This window comes from Hakea prostrata, chromosome 7, assembly GCF_041222555.1.
Source record: "Hakea prostrata isolate BN-2017 chromosome 7, UWA_Hpros_2, whole genome shotgun sequence".
NCBI classification, from domain to species: domain Eukaryota; kingdom Viridiplantae; phylum Streptophyta; class Magnoliopsida; order Proteales; family Proteaceae; genus Hakea; species Hakea prostrata.
Genome location: NC_142606.1, coordinates 2,083,503 through 2,103,886, shown reverse-complemented (window position 1 = coordinate 2,103,886; position 20,384 = coordinate 2,083,503). Strand labels below are relative to the sequence as shown.

The 20,384-nt window shown below is 37.2% G+C and overlaps 2 protein-coding genes across 3 annotated transcripts; one reads left to right on the top strand and one right to left on the bottom strand.

Annotated features, from left to right (window-relative positions):
* Positions 1 to 704: 704 nt before the first annotated feature.
* On the top strand, positions 705 to 9,738 carry LOC149008895 (uncharacterized). Of its 2 annotated transcripts, none has more exons than XM_089163165.1 (5): positions 705 to 977; positions 1,322 to 2,133; positions 2,238 to 2,469; positions 5,900 to 5,988; positions 8,845 to 9,738. In XM_089163165.1, exons 2-5 carry the CDS (start codon positions 1,378 to 1,380, stop codon positions 8,917 to 8,919), a joined length of 1,152 nt encoding a protein of 383 aa, XP_089019291.1. In that variant the 5' UTR covers positions 705 to 977; positions 1,322 to 1,377; the 3' UTR covers positions 8,920 to 9,738. The 2 variants fall into 2 exon arrangements, with proteins under 2 accessions (XP_089019291.1, XP_089019292.1); XM_089163166.1 differs by having other exon boundaries at positions 706 to 977; positions 1,328 to 2,133.
* A 609-nt stretch (positions 9,739 to 10,347) lies between these two features.
* Positions 10,348 to 14,348, bottom strand: LOC149008894 (protein kinase STUNTED-like). The gene is made up of 10 exons (XM_089163838.1): positions 14,024 to 14,348; positions 13,814 to 13,911; positions 13,461 to 13,710; positions 12,622 to 13,344; positions 12,248 to 12,496; positions 11,974 to 12,137; positions 11,801 to 11,880; positions 11,549 to 11,696; positions 11,303 to 11,452; positions 10,348 to 11,224 (listed from the first exon to the last, which is right to left on the bottom strand). The coding sequence occupies exons 1-10, from the start codon at positions 14,190 to 14,192 to the stop codon at positions 10,982 to 10,984; spliced, it is 2,274 nt and encodes a 757-aa protein (XP_089019964.1). The 5' UTR covers positions 14,193 to 14,348; the 3' UTR covers positions 10,348 to 10,981.
* Positions 14,349 to 20,384: the final 6,036 nt, after the last annotated feature.

The following is a 20,384-nucleotide window of genomic DNA, read 5'->3' as shown; positions in this document are numbered from 1 at the left end:
TTCTGAAAAATAAAACAATTTTCTTAATTTAACCAGTGAAGGGTTGCTTAGCAGTAATAATTGGCACATCTTAGTGAAGAGGCAATGCTCCCTGTGATATATTTAATAGTCCCTATTTCCTAATGTAAAGCTACCCATTATACAAAAGAGAAAAAGATAATTCATTGCTTTATCATCATAAGATACAATAGTTAATACCACTCTAGGAAGAGGTTATGAGTTCGACTGTTTTTGATGGTATATAAAATATCTCTATCTTACTCTCTTTACATGAAAAACTCCATTCTATGATTTTTTATTTATTTATTGATTTTGAATTTTTTTTACTTAATAAATGGTTTTAAGAAAAGTAAAATCTGTTATAAAAAAACCTCACCTCTTAGCATAAGGAACCTAAGTATCAAAAAAAAAAAATATATATATATATATATATATATATATTTTTTTTTTTGGTATGAGGTTCATCTAGGCCAGGTTGTGCGCACCTTGATTACATCCTCAAAGGAAATTTTATCATCCTACAAGGATAGGGTTCAACCCATGACGGGTTCAACCCATGACTTCCTCACTTAGTCACTTATAAGTATAGATATATATTACCAATCTGCCAACCCATTGGAAAATATTTGTAGATTCTTGCGAGACGGCCAAATCCATTGGAAAATTGCTTGGGATCCTCTTGGTGATGTTGTGGGCGCTGTAATGACTTTCCTGCCCTCGTGGTTCTTCCTGGCGTGCTCCCCCATTCGGCATTCGCCTACGTGTACTTAAGGCCACGCTTCTCCACAGTGAGAATATACACAAGGATGATTTAGTAATGTTACTTCCTGCCCTGTCAAATTCTGATAGAATCAGCAGTAGACTCTGCAGTCTCTCGGTTTAGGGACTAGGGTTTTTCCTTCTCAGATCGTCTATGGTTCATTCTTGAACTTCGCATCTACCGAACAGCATTCGCAAAGGGAGCCTCTCTGCAACTGGTAAGGCGACCTACTTGAATTTGTTCTTCTGCACTCTTTTCTGCCTTTCACGGTTTGAGATCGCCAGTAACATTCTTTTTTTATTAATGTTTTCTTTCGTTAATTTGGGGTGTTGTTGGATTAATAAACCGCATTGTTCTTTAGATAACAGTAATTTGCTTGGCCTTTTACATTGCTGAACCTGCAGTTCGGAACTTACAGTCTCGCATTTTTCGTTGATTATTTCCATTTTTTAATTATTGAATAGTTAATTGTTATAACACTTGGGTTTAGTTTGAGTTTTTATGGGTAGCTCTTGTAATAGTAATCTCGATCTTCTTCTTCTTCTTTTTTTTTGTTGGAAGCTGTAGGGTCAAATGTCTGGAAAGAATAGCACGATTTTTGTATAGCGTGTACTAATATGGCGCCCATGTGGACTAACAAAAGGAGGGTGTCATGGAGTGATATTGGATATGATCTGTGTATGTCAAGGAGCCGGAAAAGAAGACGCTTTAATGTATATGACAGTTCCAGGCCTTGTTCGCATAATAAACAAGAAATCTTGGGTGATGCTAAAAGAGACCTAGTTCGTGATGCTGATTACTCACTGTACCTGAAGCTTCTAAATGTGGACGATGAGTCAGGCATTGAGGGGAGCGATGATATTGATCCTGATTACAAGAGATTTTTGGATCATTTGAAGGTAGATGAGAAGTCGTATATTTTTGAGATGAAGAAAGAGGGATGTAAGTTCATCAGTATTAAGTATGAGAGGTGGGATGAGTTCTTAAATGAGACGGAGAAAGTTAAAATACCAGGTTGCAATTCAAGCCTGAGGAAGACTCGCTCCACACGAGATCAAGATTACTGCCAATTCACTCCCGATAACAAGCATGATATGCAATCTTATCCGGTGGATAATGAAGATTACCATCCATTGTCTCCTGGTAACAAGAATGACATGGAATCTTATGTAGTGGATGATAGTTATGAATTATTCCTCAGTAAACTTAAAAATAATGGGGAATTTATGATTCTGGAGTATGATGACGTTGTGGTGAGGTATGATTGTGATGACAAAGGTGGAACTGATTCAGAAGTGGAACCCGAATATTCTCCATATTGCAATCACCAGAAGTTCCATCAATCACACTCTTCTGATTCTCTTGATTCATCTGTATGTAATTTGATTTCATAGCCAACTGATGTGCTTTTTTCTTCTTCTTCTTTTTCTTTTAATTATGTTTTGCTGATCAATTTTTGGCGTTCACAAATTTATAGATGGACGAAGATGACTGTAATTGCATAGAGAGTCTCAGCGGTAGTCATTTTTCTCAGTATCGTGAGAGGCTCATGCGTTCACTTCGTATGCCCTACAGCAATCAGGAGTATTTAGAACTCAAACGTTTAGCATGTGATAACCTGCGCGTGGTGAAAACTAGAGAACTACGGGGTTGTTTGAAATCATACCCAACAGAGGAGACTGGCTTTTCTTATTTGGATCACTTTGATGGTGAGCTGGCATATTTTTTTCTTCTTTTCCTTTTGTTTTCCCCCATAAATTCTGTTTGATAGTTTTCAGTTTACTGGACAGGCTTCTGTATCTGCAATAAAATACAACAAATATGTTTCTCTCCCCAAATGTGAATCTGTATTTTTTTTTTTGGGGGGGGGGGGGGGGTGTGGAGCATAAGAGAGCTTTCTATATATAGGGGGAAGAGACATTACATATACCATTAGGGAGAGTCAAAACCCATGACTTCTTCACTAACAGGTGTTGGTCATTACCAACTGAGCAACCCTGTGATGGTATGTAGATCTGTATTTTCATAATGTGTCATTTTGGTGCTATGGCATGATCTTTTCGTGTGAGCAATTTCGAACTCAGTAGTGAATAGTTTCTCTGACTTAGCACACCTGGCTTGGAGACCTAGATCAGCAACATGCTTTGCCATGTGGGGAACTGATGTGGCTGTTCCAAACTGTGAAAATAGATAGATAAAACATTCCTTGGCTGTGAGAGTAAACTTGTTGATACCTGTTGATTGTGTTACTTAGAAAATGATGATAAGTCATCTTTACTCCACCACATGAAAGAATGTAAATAGAGTTGTCTCAGGCACTAGGTGATCAATGATGGTGGAGGAAACCTGGGCATTAAGGCAGACACAAAGGTACATAGGTCATAGGTCAATGAGCCAAAGCCAAGGTGTTTGAACCCCTAGGAATCACCTAGAAGACACGTTGACAACAGTTTTTTGGACTTGGTTCTTCTTGATCTCGAGATTGTGGAAGCAGTAGTGTTGATGTTGTCACCCATGTTGGCCTTCTATTGGACTGCCCTCTTTCATCTTCTTCAAATTAGTCTTTTATTGGTTGTATTGATATTAACGCCTCCTTAAATTCAAGATGTCAGAACAAGAATGCTGGAGCTGAATAAATTGGTAGTGTTTATCTATTATATATCAACAGAAAGAAATACATAGCAACTTGATGAATTTTCATAGTTCATCTTTTGTGCTCGTTCAAAAATGCTTTTTTTGTTCACTTGAATGAGGTACGCGTCATATCCCAAGTTTTTTCAAATAAGGCTTAGTTGAATTGTGGCTGGCATTTATGTATTTGTTGAGAAGATATTTCCCGCGAATGATTCAAGACTTTCCTAGTCTCCTGTTTGTTTAATGTTTCTTAAGTCTTCTTAATTATGAAGTATGGGATTTTTTTCCGTGGTAGGTGAGTGCTACATATTGTGTTCAAACTTGCTAGCATCACTGTTTTCTCAAATTTTGGTGCTGGCATTATGCTGGTTTTTTAGGATTATTTGGTATTTGACTATACAGGTACCCCACATTGGGTTAAGCCTGTTACAGCTATGAAATTGATTGTTTATCTTGTTTCAAGCTCATTTCTTCCTTTGCCAAAGGTTCCTGCGTTGGAGAGAGCTTTCTCCTCACAAATGCTTGTGTTTCAGTGTGGCATGGATGATTTCCTAAGTAAGACAACAGGGTTTGGAAAAATCAAGGAAATGGGAAAGTTTGCGCTTTTGGTTGGTATGCATCCATGGGCAATCATGGAGATATCAGTTTGAAGTTGAGTGTGAAGTTTGATGCGGTCTATTCTAGAAACAAGTCTCGGTCAAAACATGCAATTTCAACCTAGATATCTCAGTTTTCCAGGTTACCATGACAAAACTTTAAGGAAGTTGAAAAACAGTATCAGGTTTCAACTGCTTTCGAGTAGTTTTAACTTTTAACAATATTTTGGAAATTTCATTGGTTTTAACCTATAAAAATAAATTGTTGACCAATCTTTACCAATTTCGACCAACCCAGTTTTGACAGTTTCCGACCAGCCCATCACATGTTTGGTTTTATGCAAAAATACTAAGGTTAGACCGTTAGACCAGTTTCTACCAAATTTAAATGTAGCCTGAATAGCGCCTGACCGGTTGAAGTTCATTATGGCCCAAAAGAAATGTATGGAGCTTGTTCATTCAGTTTATGGCCTGTTGATACTGTTATCAACCTGCTTAGCCTCTAAATGGTTCAATTGTTTGTTCATGTACATCCTTCTCCTATATGGCCCAATTAACTAAACTAACTGGAACTGTAATGCATTAACTCAGTGGAGACTGACTAGGTGCAACTGAAATTGTGTTTTGTGTGACCTGATGTTATGTACCCGACTTGGAAGATTGACCCGCGCCGACATATTATTGTGGGCGACTTGAATGATCTAGTTTGTGAGATTTGTGGTGGAAGCAAAGGGCTTGGCCTGATGGGTTGACCCATTTATTGTGTTCGTTTAACAAATTGAGTGGGCCTGACTGGTTTATCTCCTCCAATGTTATCTTAGGTTAGGTAGCTGTAATGGTGTAAAAGATCTACTTTGATTGCAGAGACTTTCACACTCTCATTCTCCTGATTTAGTTAGGTTTACATTGGATAAAACAATGGATGATATTCATTGGGTTTCTTTCTGTGCTGCCTCTTGCTTATTATGGTATTTCTCAATTCTTGTTCCTGGCTTCAATATCTACTCTTGTGTGTTTGCTGTTCAATTGATAAATTCACAGATAGCCTAACGAAAGTAGTTGTTCATAATTCTGAGCTGTTTAATGGGGGGCAGGTCGCACCTCTTTGGGTGAAACTTCTGTTGCTTGGTTCAGACATAAGACAAGCTGATTTAATGAAATGGCTAAGCAATGCAGAGTAATCTGGAATCTGGGAAATCCAGTGTGGAAATTATCTTGTGACAAGATAGCCAGAAATGGAACAATGATCATCAGGAAAAAAATTCAATTAATTTATAAAGAAAAATGTGATTTGGCTAAAACTCTGATCAACAACAATGACAGCAACTCAACCGTATCCCAACTAAATGAGGTTGGATACATGAATTGAAAAAAAAAAAAAAAAGTCGGGGAAACTGCAATTCAAAAAAGAGAAATGAAAGTAATAGAAATCAAGAATGCAGATGAGGTAAAAAAAGTGGCATGTGGTAAATGACAATAAGAGGATAGAGGATACCCAGGAAGTTCTCATCTCCATAATGTCAGCGTGAATCCTTGGAAATATATCAACTGAACCGGAAAGCTTATTCTGTTCTAGCTGAAGGAGATTTCCTTTTTATCATGGAGAAAGAGACTGAAAAATTCAATTTGTGATGCATTGGCTTGGGGTGGGTATATGGATTTCCTTGGAAGTCTCTTATTTGGGAGAACTTCTATTAACGTAATGTGGCCCTTCATGTCTTTTGTTTGTGTCTTTGCCTACCATCATCTTGTTGTATACTGTCTATGTCGCTTTTTGGGGTGTTATGGCTACAGGGTATTAATATGTGTTAGTTTTTTATCTATCAATTGTTGTGTTGCATTCCTTCTCTATTTTTCTCTTTCAAAAAAGCTCTTGTTGAATCTAAGCGGCTTTTCCTTTATTTTGTAGACTTTAAGCAAGTGTTATGTTCTGTTCGACGACCAGATCGCTGTTCAAAACGTCTGAACCTCTTGCGTGGATTTTTCTTTTACCTTCAGGTGCTTTCCATCTTGATTCATTTGATGTTTGTATCAATTCCTAGAATTGGACTATATCTTGCTTTTGATTTTGATATGCTAATAAAAGCCAACACTTAAGGGCCTATATCTACTTAAGTTGAAATCTGGAACCTAATTAATGCAGGACAGGTTAAGAAAATAAGTAAACTGAAATCCCTGGGTTAGCTGTAAGCATTGAAGCATTGAGAAATGATGTTACTGGTGATTGAAACAGGAACGGCAATGAGCCTAAATGGCACTCCCTTGGATACTTATTGGGTCTGGTTTGATCAAGTCAGTTCAGGCTAGGTTTGGGTTTTAGGAAACCTAGTCTCTCACCTGGTTTACTTGTTAAATTGATGAACCTAGTCCATGTTTTATAGGCAGTTCAGGGCCTAATGGTATGTTAAAATAGAAAGCATGGTATTGATGAAGTCTACTCATTTGACGTACCTATATTTAATTAAAGAATTGGACCTAGATAAAGTGGAATGGATCTGTATAGCCTAATCGAATAAGGATTACTGAGATTGTCTGGAAATTAATCTTTAATTTATGTTCACCTTTTTTTATACTGATTTTTAATAGCCGGGAATTAGAAAAAGAATTGGGGTTGGGATGATTCAACTTGCTATTTTTGAAAATCTAGAACAGCAGTTCTGAAGGTTTCAAGATGTTCTTGGGAGTCTGTAATTAGAAGAACGGGCTTGGGATTTCAATCCTGTATGAATTGCCACTCTTGTAAAAGAACTATATTCTTAATTCAAATCATCTCTGACTGATGGGAGGATGTATTACATATATAGACCTGAAATTCCTGATTTAACTTGCAAAGGACTCCTAGTCTCCTAGTTTATGAGGCTCAATAAATAAAGTGAATTAAATGAAAATATAATTCTATCTAGCTATTAAGTATATCTTATAACTCAAACACTGAATATAACTACTGATCCTGTGTGGTAATGTTTCTTCCATATTATGGGCTATAGCCTTATAGTTAGGCCTGTTACATCAATAAAGCCTAAAATAAGAGGCCCATGTTCTATAGAAGCCACCCATGGGCCAAAATTAAGTACTCTTGAGGCTGTATCGATCCACTTGGGCCTTTGCCTTAGGCAATGGTTGGGTAAATTCCATCAAGAAGGAAATTCATTTTGTGGGGTGGCCTGCAATTGGGGCTTTGAAGTCGGTGCATTTGATTAGGAAATTCATCTGCTTTTTTCATCAGATTCTACTGGGGCCCTTAGGCCACTAGGGCTGACAGCCCAAGGAAGCGGCTAGGGGCATTCCAGCTGCAAGAGAAGGGCAGCCAGGGGAGGTGGAGACACGGATTTTTTTGTTTGGGGGGGGGGGGTGGTGGTTTGCGGAGAAGTCATCAAACAGCTACCTCTCACTTGGATTTGAGCTAACACCCTATTGCTCTGGTAACCACCACCATGCCAAGGGGTGCTTCCCTGGAATTGATTTGTTTGGTTCTAGGCATGCTTTCTTTCCTGGTGAGATAGATCCCTGCTAATTCCTTCGCTAGATGGGTTAGCTTAGGGGGTTTGGGGGGAAGTCATCAAGCAGCTACCTCTCACTTGGATTTGGGCTGGCACCCGATTGCTCTGGTAATCACCACCATGCCAGGATGTGCTTCCCTGGAATTCATTTGTTTGGTCTAGGCATGCTTTCTTTCCTGGTGAGATAGACCTGCTAATTCCTTGGCTGATGGGTTGGCTAGAGGGTGTGCAGATAGTTTTATAATGTAGAAGGCACCCCCCCCCCCCCCCCCCATTTTTCTTTCTTTCTTTTCTGATCACATATAAAGGCCAAAAGCTCTTAGGCTTTTCAAGTCTTGTTGACATCGTATTCTATTGCTGTCCAGTTATATTCTCATGGCAATAAGATCTTTCAAAATTTATCCAACAAAAGAATTGATAGGGAACACTAGTACAATGAAAAGGGATCATGGTACATAACGTGTTATTGGTGAATGCTAAAAGGTAGTACTTCTCATTGATTTTCTTATGGAGGGCTAGATACAATTCCATCTTCAGGAATTTGAAGTGGATTCTGGGGGTGGTCATCAAAATTGCAAAGAAGGCATATTTACAATTTTCCTCAGCCTCCATAGATCCAAGCACCGTGAATAATCTCAGTAGTTCGGTTGATTTCTTTCTCTGGTCCCTTCCCCCCCACAAAAAAAAACCCTGATAAGGTTAATTGCAGTATCTGGAGAGAAACAAACCCTAAAGGTGGCCTGGGTGTAGTCTTTTGAAACCAGTTGGGCTCCCATCTTGCAGCTTCTTAACTGGAGTTCAAGCAAATCCAATCTTAATTAGAAAAGCTCTAGCCTTTAGAGAAGGTCTTCTTCAAGCTGACAGGCTTGGTTTCACTCATCATTGTGGAGTCTGATTTTGGAAGTCATCCACTAGATAAATTTGCACCCCCCCCTCTCTTTGTCGAGCTGAATAGCATCCTGTGATTTTTCCATCATGAAGTCCTTTCCTTGATGCTCCTTCTGTTGTCTGCCTACAATGTAGCGGATGTCATGGCCAGGTTGGCCATGTTAGGTGGGCATCCAATGTTGTGGTTGCATAGCAACTACTGGATTCAGCAACTCTGAGTTTGAAGCCAGTGCTTGCTCTGCTTCTGTTGTTCTTTGACTCTTTGTTGTATACACACACACACCAACCTCCAAGAAAAAAGAAAAAAAGAGAGAGGGGGGGGGGGTGTTGAGGGGAAGGGAGGGATTTGGTTTGGGCGAAAATTTCCTTGTAACCATCAGAAAGGTAATTCAAGCCGCTTGTCTTATGGGGCTTTCACTCTTGTGTTGCATTTCTTGTTAACACGCATGTCAATTTTTGTTTGCAGAACTTGTCACATGAAGGAGCATTTAAACCTTGGTTGGACACTGATTGTTTGAAGATTAATGCAGGAAGCAAGTAGACGAAACCCTAATGTGTGCTTGATGAATCCTTATTTCTTGCCATTAAGATATATAGGCCCCTGAAGCAATTCTGGCGGATGTAATGTTTTACCCTACCTGTCAATCTCTGTAATTAAGCCAAAAAATTGCTACAAATTTTTTTGACTTGAAAATACTTTTGTCCTTTTTTAGTTCACTGCTAGGATCTTGCAAGCTTTCACCCCCAACCCCCTTTTTCCTTGTTCTCCAAAAGTAGGTACAGTGATTTAACGTATTACCTATGCTCTGTTGATATTTGATGTATATTTGAAGTAGATATGATCTAATACAATCTGTATGTGTTCTTCTCTAATCTATTTTTGCCCTGGGAAGTTTATTTTTACAATCCTATGCACCAGTCCACTGCATGGGACCCCACCTTTGGATTTGGACCCAGAATTGCTGGCCGTTTCATTGGCTCTCAGTGATTTTCAGAAATGAACGCAAATGGATTTAGAGACTTTGAATGGATCTAATACGGGAAAAAAGAGCATTTTTTGGATTTTGCATCAAGTTCTTGTAGCTGATTTGGAAAATTATTGAATGCCAAATTTTGCTCGAGTTCGCTTACTGTTAGTTCTTTCGCATTATTTAGAATTTCTTTACCCACTTCTAGTACATCAGCGAATGGTTCTTGGAGCCTTCGACAGAAGAGATATTTCTAGGTTCATCTGATAAGATTTGTGATTCTCATAAATGAGAACTGTGATGGAACGTGATACATCTTGCAGTTTTCTGGATCTAGTGGAGCTGAAATAAATATTTAGGTTTTTCAAATAAGAATCAGGCTAGGGTCTCAGTTGCCTGTGAACGGAATTATCATTCAAAATTTGAATGGATTATAACTCCTTTCACCCGGGGGGAGGTTGGTTCTGTCAATTTCTTCAGTAAAGGATTTCAAATTCTATCTTTGGGAATTATAATTTACAATTCAAAATTTTCGTTATTTTACTTTGATTTTGTTTAGATGATGTCAAAATACTTTCTAACAGTCATTTTTATAAGAACGTTTGAAATTATAAACACCTAACCCCAAAGGTGGCTGGCAAAGACCAATGCTAGTCAACAGTTTAGGATTAGTTGAGGTGAATTCTAGCTGGCTCAGACACTATAGTTCCGAAAATAAGCCTATGAAACCTAAAATGGAAGAGTCATATCCTCTCAGACTACCCTTGTTCCGCATCAGGAAAACCATGTTCGCACCCTTTTCTCATAATTATATCATAAAGTCATTTCAAAAGAAACCTTCCACTTTGAAAGGTGATTATATCCACCACAAATTGCTCCACGGTCACATCAACTGTATGAGATATTCACTTAGACACTCAATGTGTAGATCGAGCTTAAAGTTCCTTAAAAAGAAGACCAGAGGTTCATAAAGTATTCCACATGAAATGGCATCTTAAAGTTTTCTGATGATACATCCTCTGCCTATCCCTATCTTGCTCTGGTGTTCCCTTATCAGCCTTTCATGGGGGAGACTTCAGTCGCCGGAGAAGTCACAAGTAGCTTTTACTGTGCAAAGTTGACCAATCAAAACGGTGGAAATTCAGCTCCACCCTAGGATGCTAAAGGAATCAGAGACCCACTACAACAACAGTGACTTTTAAGTTTCAGCAATAGTGAAAATGGGCTTCAAGTGTTAAACAAAACCTACGGTACATTGAAGGAAGTAATATTCTAGCCGGCCTTCGCTCTTATTATTTCTTCAATGAGTGTAACACATCAAACACTGGTTCACTTATTGCTCGCCTCAACAAATACTGTCCCAGCATTAATTCAACTAGTACATTTTGTTATCAACCTTTCTAACAAATAAGAATCAAAGAGAACCCATCATTGGATTCCTGTGAAACCAGCCCAATTGAATTAGGGATTGAGACATGGCTTACAATGCAAGGAGGAGGGTATAACAGAAAATAACAACCTCTCATCCTAGACCTCCTAGGCATAACATAGGAAGGAAAACATGAGAAGGGAAAAGAAGAATGTACATAGAATCAAACATGGGAAGCACCCGTCATTCCCAAATTTGTATCGCCATTAGTCGAAGCTCGATGAGCGGCTCCATCTCCCTTGTAAGTAGTCCTCCAAAGATACACTTTGCTCGATGCTGCTCACAGACAATGAATCATCCTCCACATCAAGCAAAGCAACATTTAGATGAGACTGGATATTACTGTGGGGAAATGTTTCTTCATCCTGAGCATCAACCTCCTCTCTGGCACTAACCTCTACCTTCACCCACTTGATTACCTCAGGATCCCCTTGGAGGAGCTTCAAGACCTGGGAGAAATAATTAGAGAACTCAGTTGTGATGATAAAGAAAAGTATTAATTAACAATGGTAGGAGAAACGACTTACAAGGCCAATCCGAGGCCTAGATCGAGGTGAGCGTCTGATACAGAGGGTCGCAGCTAAAACCATCCGCTCCATCTGATCATGGTCGTAATTATTCCCAAAGCTAGGATCTAACAACTGGGTGATTTTTCCACCTTCTAGAATTGGTTTTGCCTAAACATGGCCACCCATTGACTATTATCAGTTCAAAGTGGAAGAAAATAACAACACTAGTGCTAAAACAACCCATAAGGATGTCCAATGACTTACCCACATAACCAGGCTCTCTTGGCCCTTTGGGCAGTCGCTGCAGATAGGTTTCCTACCCGACAGAAGCTCAAGGAGTACAACACCAAAGGCATAGACGTCAATCTTGTCATTTACTTTGCCATACATGAAGTACTCTGGAGCCAAATATCTGTCACAGGAATTATCATTATATATGTACATAAGAAGAATTATCTTATTAATCTCGCTTCGCAAAAAAATCACAGGGAAATTGCAGCAGAAGAAGTAATATACCCAAAAGTTCCTGCAACGTCTGTGCATGTTATGTGTAATGAGGATGCTGAAGCCCATGTAGCAAGTCCAAAATCTGACAGCTGAAAGGACATAAATAACAGTTTGAGCAATGATAGAACATAATTATATAAGCTACTATGGAGAAGAGAGAACAAATAGATAAAATTAAGCACCTGTGGCTCAAAGTCATCAGAGAGAAGGATGTTTGATGATTTCACGTCCCTATGGATCACACTTTGAGTGCTGCCAGCATGTAGATATTCCAAAGCCTCGGCTACACCCAAAGCCACCTTGAACCTTTCTGCCCACCCAAATGCTGAATTTTCCTTTCGATTAACTGATCAGTTGGGGGGGGGGGGGGGAAATACAGTACAAAAAAATCAGAAAATGCAATAAGACTGCAGTCTGTAATTATATGTTCAGAAAGATCACCAGGTAGTCATGTACCGTGAAGGTTGTCTTCAAGACTTCCCCTGGACAAGAAATCATAAACCAAGAGAAGATTATTGTCCTCAAAGCAGAACCCAAAGAGGGATATGATGTTTTTGTGATGTAAGGTTGTAATTATTTCGATTTCTAGTACAAATTCCTTCAACACATTCTCTGATGGCTTCAAAATTTTTACTGCTAACTCCTTTCCATCTGGAAGATTCCCCCTATAAACCTGGCTACTACCTCCTCTTCCAACCAAGTTATCTACAGCATGAGAATGGATTCTTAGAGATATACCCACAATCAGTGAATTACATGCAGCTACCTCAAACAAATTGATAAAAATTTTAGGGAAAAAAAAAAGAGAAAAGAAAGGAAGAATGACAAACCTGGGTTAAAGTTACAGGTTGCCGACAAGAGTTCCTGGTACCCAAATAATCTACATGTGGAGGAGTACTTCTCATGAAGACCTTCCAACTCTTTGGGAATTTCCTTAGACCCAACGCAGGGTGAAGATGGAGGAGAAGTCGAATCACTCCCCACTGGAACAATTGCTCCGCTCTCTCCATCCAATTTAGAATCACAAACATCATCCCCCTGATCACTGATTATTTGCTTACAATCTGGGTAAACAGCTACTGAAGAAAACCTGCTTGGTAGCCGCATTGCCCACTGGACTATAGAGGTCTGCTTCAAGGAACTATCCCCAGATTGCCGATTGGGCAAAATCCTGCGGCGAAGAAGTGGCCAACCGGGTCTCAACTCTGGAATTTCCCTAATCAAAAGTGAGATTGAACTTGAAGCTCCTTCTAGTGTCTGTACGGGTACCATAGCCAAAGAACTGTTTTCGTTTTCATCAAGATTGCAGTCTTCTCTGTGTTGGTTTGGATCCTGCAAATTGGTCCCAGGCGTACAAATTGAACAACTCTGACTTAGTGAAGTATCTGAACAACCCAACTCCGAATTATGTGATTCCAGCCCACAATCCCTACTAGTTTCCTGATACGGTAAACCTTTTGCTGATGCATTCTTTAGTAATCTAGTATTATGGTGTTTACTCAATGATCGCTGAATGGCACAGAGCAAATTCTTGCGCAAGCTACAGCGCTCTCCTGTAGCCCACAAAAAAACATAGTTAAAGTGAGACTTCTACAGAGAATTGGGAACAAGTTACAATCGAAGAAAAGAAAACACAAAGTCCCAAAACGAAGAAATCAAAGAATTCAACCTCGGAAGTTACTGGAGGACACTGAAGATGCTTCTCTCTGAAATACAACTTTGGCATTATTAACAGCAACAACACAACAATCTTCTGAAAGTTTCCTTGCACAATACTTTGCAACCGAACCCGAAGATCCAACTGCACGGTAGTTACTTGAAGTCCCCACAATGACCTGAGTAGCCCCATAAGCTTTTGCTTCTCGCACTATACCTTTCTTAACTGAAGACCCTCTGCATATCTTAAGCTTGAGATCCACCTTCGGAATTGCAACCAAAGTACTTTTATTCTCAACCCAGAAAACGATAATTAAAATAAGAAAAACAGGCAAGAAATCAAGAGAAAATGAAATTGTTTTGAACCTGTTTCAAATTGCAGAAACCTTCATACACAGCTAGTACAGAATCAAACGCTTTGACCAGCGAGAGAAGACATGACTTCCCATCTCGATCAAGAACATCTACTCCAGACAATTAATAACACATAACCCAGATATTAAAATTAAAATCAACTAAAAATCAAAACCCACAATTCAAAATTCAAAATTTCTCCATAATATACAATTATTTTACCTTGGTCACTGAGGACATGAAGGGCAATAACACGATCACCTGATTGAGCGACTTTCATTAGAGCCCAAGTGAGTAACTCCCTGCTCTCTGAATCAAACTTCACCCCCACCACCAACGTCCGACCTTCTCCGCCGGTGACGTCGTCTTGCCGATCCCTCAACATTTTCATATCTTATCTCTTTACCAAATCACCTTCAGATCTCACAAAAAATCTTCCTTGGTACCTTCCCTTTCTTTACTGAAGCGTTCATGGCTACACTTCTTCCTGTGATTTCCCTCTCTCTCTCCCTTGATATATAATCATGGCCGAACCGGTGCTTTCTCTTGTTTCCATTTGTTTTCTTTAGCCAAAAAGAGAAAGTACTTGAACGAGGAAACGGTTATACTTTCAAATGAATTACAACCATCCGATACATGGGACCAATGATGGGCAACTGATCCGACGGTTGATCTGTACAGTGTTGCTGTACGATTCCATGACCCACCTTTCCGCCAGGCATTTAGTCAAAGAGATTTTCTTTCTCAAATTTCGTCGCACGCCTTTCTTTTTGGTAAAGCTCAAAAAAAATTTTTTTTTTTTTTTTTTTTTTTTTAAAAAAAAAAATTTTATTATTATTACTTAATTAGTGTTATAAAATAAAGAGAAAATATATTAGATACAAAGAAGAAAGACAAGATGAGTTCAATCAGAACTAATTCATTCAGTTGAGTGCATTACATATTTATAATAGAAGGAGCATCTACTATGATATGGAAATACAATATATGATTATTGCACACAATAAGATATTCTTGATATGGAAAGATAGATTGCCGCCCTAGATAGAAGGTGCATAGAATGGAAATATTGACTGCCAATATTGTGTAATGAGATGGTTGTGATCTTCACCAATATTGCATCCTGAGGTAATTGAGATCTTCAATTGGAAGTACAATCTCTTTGGGGTAATGGACATCCATAATAAATATTATTTATAACACTCCTCCTTGGATGTCCATCAATAGATAATGTACCTCATTAAAACCTTACTAAGAAAAACCTAGTGGGAAAAAAATCTTAGTGAAGGAAAAAGAGTATACATATCTAAATAATACGTATTAGTAGCTGCCTCATTAAAAACCTTACCAGGAAAACCCAGTGGGACAAAACCTTGGTTAAGGGAAAAGAGTGCGGCACGTATTTTACTCCCCCTGATGATAACATCATTGAGTATCTTTGAATACGTACATTCCATTATCATATACCAACTTCTCAACATTTGAAGTAGGCAACGCCTCAATAAATAAACTTGTCAAGTTATCACTTGAACGAATTCAATGAACATATATTTCACCATTTCATTGAAGATCAAGAGTGAAGAAGAATTTCGGTGAAATATGCTTCGTTCTATCTTCTTTGATGTATCATCCCTTCAATTGAGCTTTGCATGCAACATAATCTTCATATAATATTGTTGAAATTCCTTCTTCTAGTAGAAGACTGCATGCTTCATGAATGTGTTGTATCATTGATATTAACCAAATATAAAATAGCTAACATTCACTTGAAAATAAATAGCATATTTGAGATCTAGTTTTATGTAGATCAGATAAATATCATGCATCTGCAAAACTAGTAAGTTGATATCCACATTCATAAAATAATATCATGTCAATAATTTCTCAAATATACTGAAATATATGTTTTATAACATTTCAGTGTCTTCGTATTGGAGAATAAATAAATCTTGTTAATACACTTATAGAAAATGCTACATCCGATTGTGTATTATCGGAAGATACATTAATGCCCCAATTGCACTAAGATATGGTACTTCAGGACCAAGAAATTCTCCACTGTTTTCTTGGGGTCGAAATGAATCTTTCTTTATATTGAGCGATCTCACAACCATTGGGGTACTCAATTGATGTATTTTATCTAGATAAAATCTCTTCAAAATATTCTCTATATAAGTTGATTGATGAACGAATATTTCATTCGTCAAATGCTCAATTTACAAATCAAGACAAAACATTGTCTTTTCAAGATTTTCATTTCAACTTTCTTAAAATAATCTACTGCTTTTGGAAACTCTTCAGGAGTTTCGATGATATTTAAATCATCATCATATATACTTACTAAAATTAGATCCATATCCTTTAATAAAGGCACAATAATAAATTGGATCATTTTTATGCTTTTCATTTAGTAAATATCCACTAAGGAGATTACCATATATGCCTTGATAATCTTTGAAGCCTTATTGAACAAACTTCCTAGGAATTTTTATATGCTTCAATCATTTTGAATCCTTCAGGGATTTTCATATATATTTCACACTCGAGTGAGCCATATAAATAGGCTTTAATAATATCCATTAGACGCATGTCAAAATTTTCATATACTGCCAGATTAATAAGATATCTGAAGGTGATTGCATCCACCACAAGAGAACATGTTTCCATGTAATCAATGCCAGGCATCTGCGAAAATTCTTGTGCCATAATTCATGATTTATATATCACGATTTCATTCTTTTTCTCATTTCATTTTTTCGCAGAAAACTCAATTGTACCCCACTGGCTTTATACCTTCAGATGTTGGACTACATGTCCAAAAACTTTATTTTGCAAGCAAATTCAATTCTACTTGAATTGCGTCTTTACATTTTGGCCAATCATTTCTTGATTTATATTCATCAACAAATTTATGTTCAAGATCCTCGTCTTGTTGTATTATTTCAACAATAACATAATATGCAAAAATGTTGTCGACAACTTTATCTTTTCGGTTCCATCTTTTTCCTGCAATGACATAACTAATCGAGATCTCTTCATTATTTTCGTGTACTCAACCTCTTCCGGGTTTTTATAGAAAGTTATGTCTTCAGGATCTTCATAATCAATTGTCTCCATATTATGACCATCTTGATCATTTGCTCCTTTCATTTTCTAGGATTTTATCCTTGAAACCGATTGATCTTCCACGTTTTAAACGTGGTTTAATTTCATTTGCACTGATAGATTGTCCTGCTGGGACATCAATTCTAATTGGAGCATTTACAGCTGGAATATGAGATTTAGTAACTCTTAGCAGAGTCAACAAATCTGCAGTTGATTTATAATATTTATTGCATTATCCTTTGAACTTCAAGTTCACAGTGCTCAGTGAGGATCTAATGAGATAATGATAATGCATACAATCAATCTCTTTTTCCAACTGTTTATTCTCTCCCCCTCATGTTGGAAAAACTAATTCATCAAAATAATACTTAGCAAGTATTGCATTATATAAATCTCCTATCCTTAGCAATATATTGAATTATATAAGGAGATTTATATCCAACATATATTCCCAACTTTATTTTGGGACTCATCTTTGTTCGCTGTGGTGGAGCAATTGGAACGTAAGCCGTACATCCAAAAATTTTAAGATGAGAAATATTTGGCTTCTGACCATAAGCCAATTGTAATAGGGAGAATTTATGACAACCTTTTGGCCTGATGCGTACAAATGATGCTTTGTTCTCATAAACAATGGTTTAGCAATTAATTGGAGACAATTAATAAATAATTTTACCAAACCATTTTGGATATAAACATGAGTAACATGCTATTCAACTGTGATCTCAGTTGTTATACAATAATCATAAAGCCTGAGATGTAAATTCACCAGCATTATCAAGACAAACTGTCTTTATCTTATAATTCATAAATTATGCTCTTAATCTCATTATTTGAGCAAACAATCTCGCAAACACCAAATTGCGAGTTCATAATGAACATACATGTGACCACTTTATAGATGCATCTATTAAAATCATATATTATCTGAATGGTCCACATGATAGGTGAATGGCCCATACATTTCACCCTCTATACGTTTAAAAACGTAGAATGTTCAATCTCAACTTTAGTGGTGAATATTTAATAATAATTTTTTTTGAGAACAAGCAATACAAGAAAATTCACTTAATTGAAGAATCTTCTGGTTCTTCAATGGATGACAATTGAATTTTCAATAATTTTTCGCATCATACTTGATCCGGGATGGTCCAACCGGTCATGCCAAATAATAAAATTATTGGAATCAATGTTCATTTGATTTACCCAAGCATGTGTTTCAACCATGCGATATTCTCGTAGTACAAATTGGGAGAAATATCTAATACCTTTGTATAGATATTTACTTATACCATTATTTGTAGTCTCAATCTGATAATCATTTTGGCAAATAGCTTTGAAACTTACTACAAAATAATGAATTATTCATAGCCAATTTTATCTCCCAGATAATAATAGATTAGCTCTTCCAGAGCTTCCAATCAATGTTGTACTATCGATTTTATATGAACATTGACTTCCACATCATCAAATAAGAGAAATATATATATTTTTCTCTCAATATAATATGCGTCACAGCATATAAGAGAACATTCACATTCTTCATCAAAATGAAACATAATATATTAAAAGATATATAGAAAGTCAATAAAAAAAATTATAAAGGAAAAATACTAAATTTAAGATAAACTAACATATGAGATGAGATTTGAAGAGAAAATAATTACATAATCAAATCTTCAACTATTATCTTCAAAAGAGTTTATAGCATCTAGATATGTAGTATCTGTGAGGCCATCAAAATCATTCTTTTTATAGGCAAAAAATTGCTCAAGTATCATGATTTTGGAAAATCTAATTTATCTCCACATTATTTTTATTTATTTAATTAAGGCTTGACAAAGCTTAATTAAATATTGTGGAGTATGACAGATACATGTCTAATGGCTTTCATACCACATTGGTAACAAATATTATCTTCACTCCTTGAATTGTTATATTGAGAATCCTTATTATTCTCTTATTTATTTCCATAATAATGACGGTAATTATTCCGTCATTTGTCTCATCCTCTTCCCCGGTCATGACCATAATTTTAATTTTGCCTTCTTTCGGGCATATCATGAATTGTTGCATTCACTTTGGGAATGGAACAAACCAATAAGACGAGCTTCATGACTTTTCATTAATAGTCCATTATTTTACTCAGCCACAAATAGGTATGATACCATTCAGAGTATTTCTTAAAACTCCTTTTACAATATTACTATTGTAACAACAAATCTGAAACTTGAAAATTTGCTGAGGTATTTTCATGAATAATATTTTATCCTTATAATTTCAAAAGAGAATTAATTTCAAAAACTACAGAACTGTATTTATTTGTCAAATCTGCAGTTCAAATCTTGCACTTATGTCATCTCATCTTGACTTCTCTCAAATCTTGCAACTTCATGTGCATCTCAGATCATTTACGCTTCAAATCTTGCAACTTCAAGTGCATCTGCAAAATGTACTTATTTACAGTTTCAAATCTTGCAACTTCATGTGCATCTAACATCATTTCTTTCAAATCTTCAACCGAGCATTTCAATATTTGTGGTGCAAAGCTAGCAGCCACTATATACAATAAATAAAACCACAATCATTAAAGCAACATAATATCTTATTATTTGATTGATTCTTAGATTCAATAAAACACATACCTTTTATCATGATGCACTTACATTTCAAGATGGACAAGGTAAACTCCATTGTTTACAAAAACGTGCGAGGAGGTCGATCATTATTTTCACTTTGGAATAGAAAACATAATGATACATAGTCTGTTGTCTTTCTTCTCAAAACGCAATACTTCGAGCGGATTCGTTCTTCGAGCGGAATCGTGCTGATAACGTGTTATAAAATAAAGAGAAAATATATTAGATACAAAGAAGAAAGACAAGATGAGTTCAATCAGAACTAATTCATTCAGTTGAGTGCATTACATATTTATAGTAGAAGGAGCATCTACTCTGATATGGAAATACAATATATGATTCTTGCACACAATAAGATATTCTTGATATGGAAAGATAGATTGCCGCCCTAGATAGAAGGTGCATAGAATGGAAATATTGACTGCCAATATTGTGTAATGAGATGGTTGTGATCTTCACCAATATTGCATCCTGAGGTAATTGAGATCTTCAATTGGAAGTACAATCTCTTTGGGGTAATGGACATCCATAATAAATATTATTTATAAAAAAAAAAAATATTAGGTGGGGTGGGGGGGGGGGGAAGGTGTGGTGTTGTTGTTTTTTTTTTTTTATGAGGGGAGGGGGGGGGCGGGGGGGGGGGGGGGGGACGACAGCGCAGAGGGAAAACCCCGGCCACCCCACCACACCGGGGAAGATGATAGTGGAAGATTATTTGGGGGGGTGTTGGGGGGATTGTGTGTTTTGTGGGGGGTTGGTGGGTGGGTGGGAGAAAGGGAGGTAGGGGGGCCCCCCACCCCCCCCCCCCTTAATTAAAAAAAAAGAAAAAACCCCCCCCC

Coding starts and splice junctions, on each gene's coding strand:
- LOC149008895 (XM_089163165.1), top strand. CDS start 1,378: ATGGCGCCCATGTGGACTAACAAAAGGAGGGTGTCATGGAGTGATATT. Junction 2,134..2,237: donor CTGATTCTCTTGATTCATCT/GTATGTAATTTG, acceptor ACAAATTTATAG/ATGGACGAAGATGACTGTAA. Junction 5,989..8,844: donor GATTTTTCTTTTACCTTCAG/GTGCTTTCCATC, acceptor TTTTGTTTGCAG/AACTTGTCACATGAAGGAGC.
- LOC149008894 (XM_089163838.1), bottom strand. CDS start 14,192: ATGAAAATGTTGAGGGATCGGCAAGACGACGTCACCGGCGGAGAAGGT. Junction 13,912..14,023: donor TCATGTCCTCAGTGACCAAG/GTAAAATAATTG, acceptor TGTCTGGAGTAG/ATGTTCTTGATCGAGATGGG. Junction 11,225..11,302: donor CTAGGCCTCGGATTGGCCTT/GTAAGTCGTTTC, acceptor TATTTCTCCCAG/GTCTTGAAGCTCCTCCAAGG.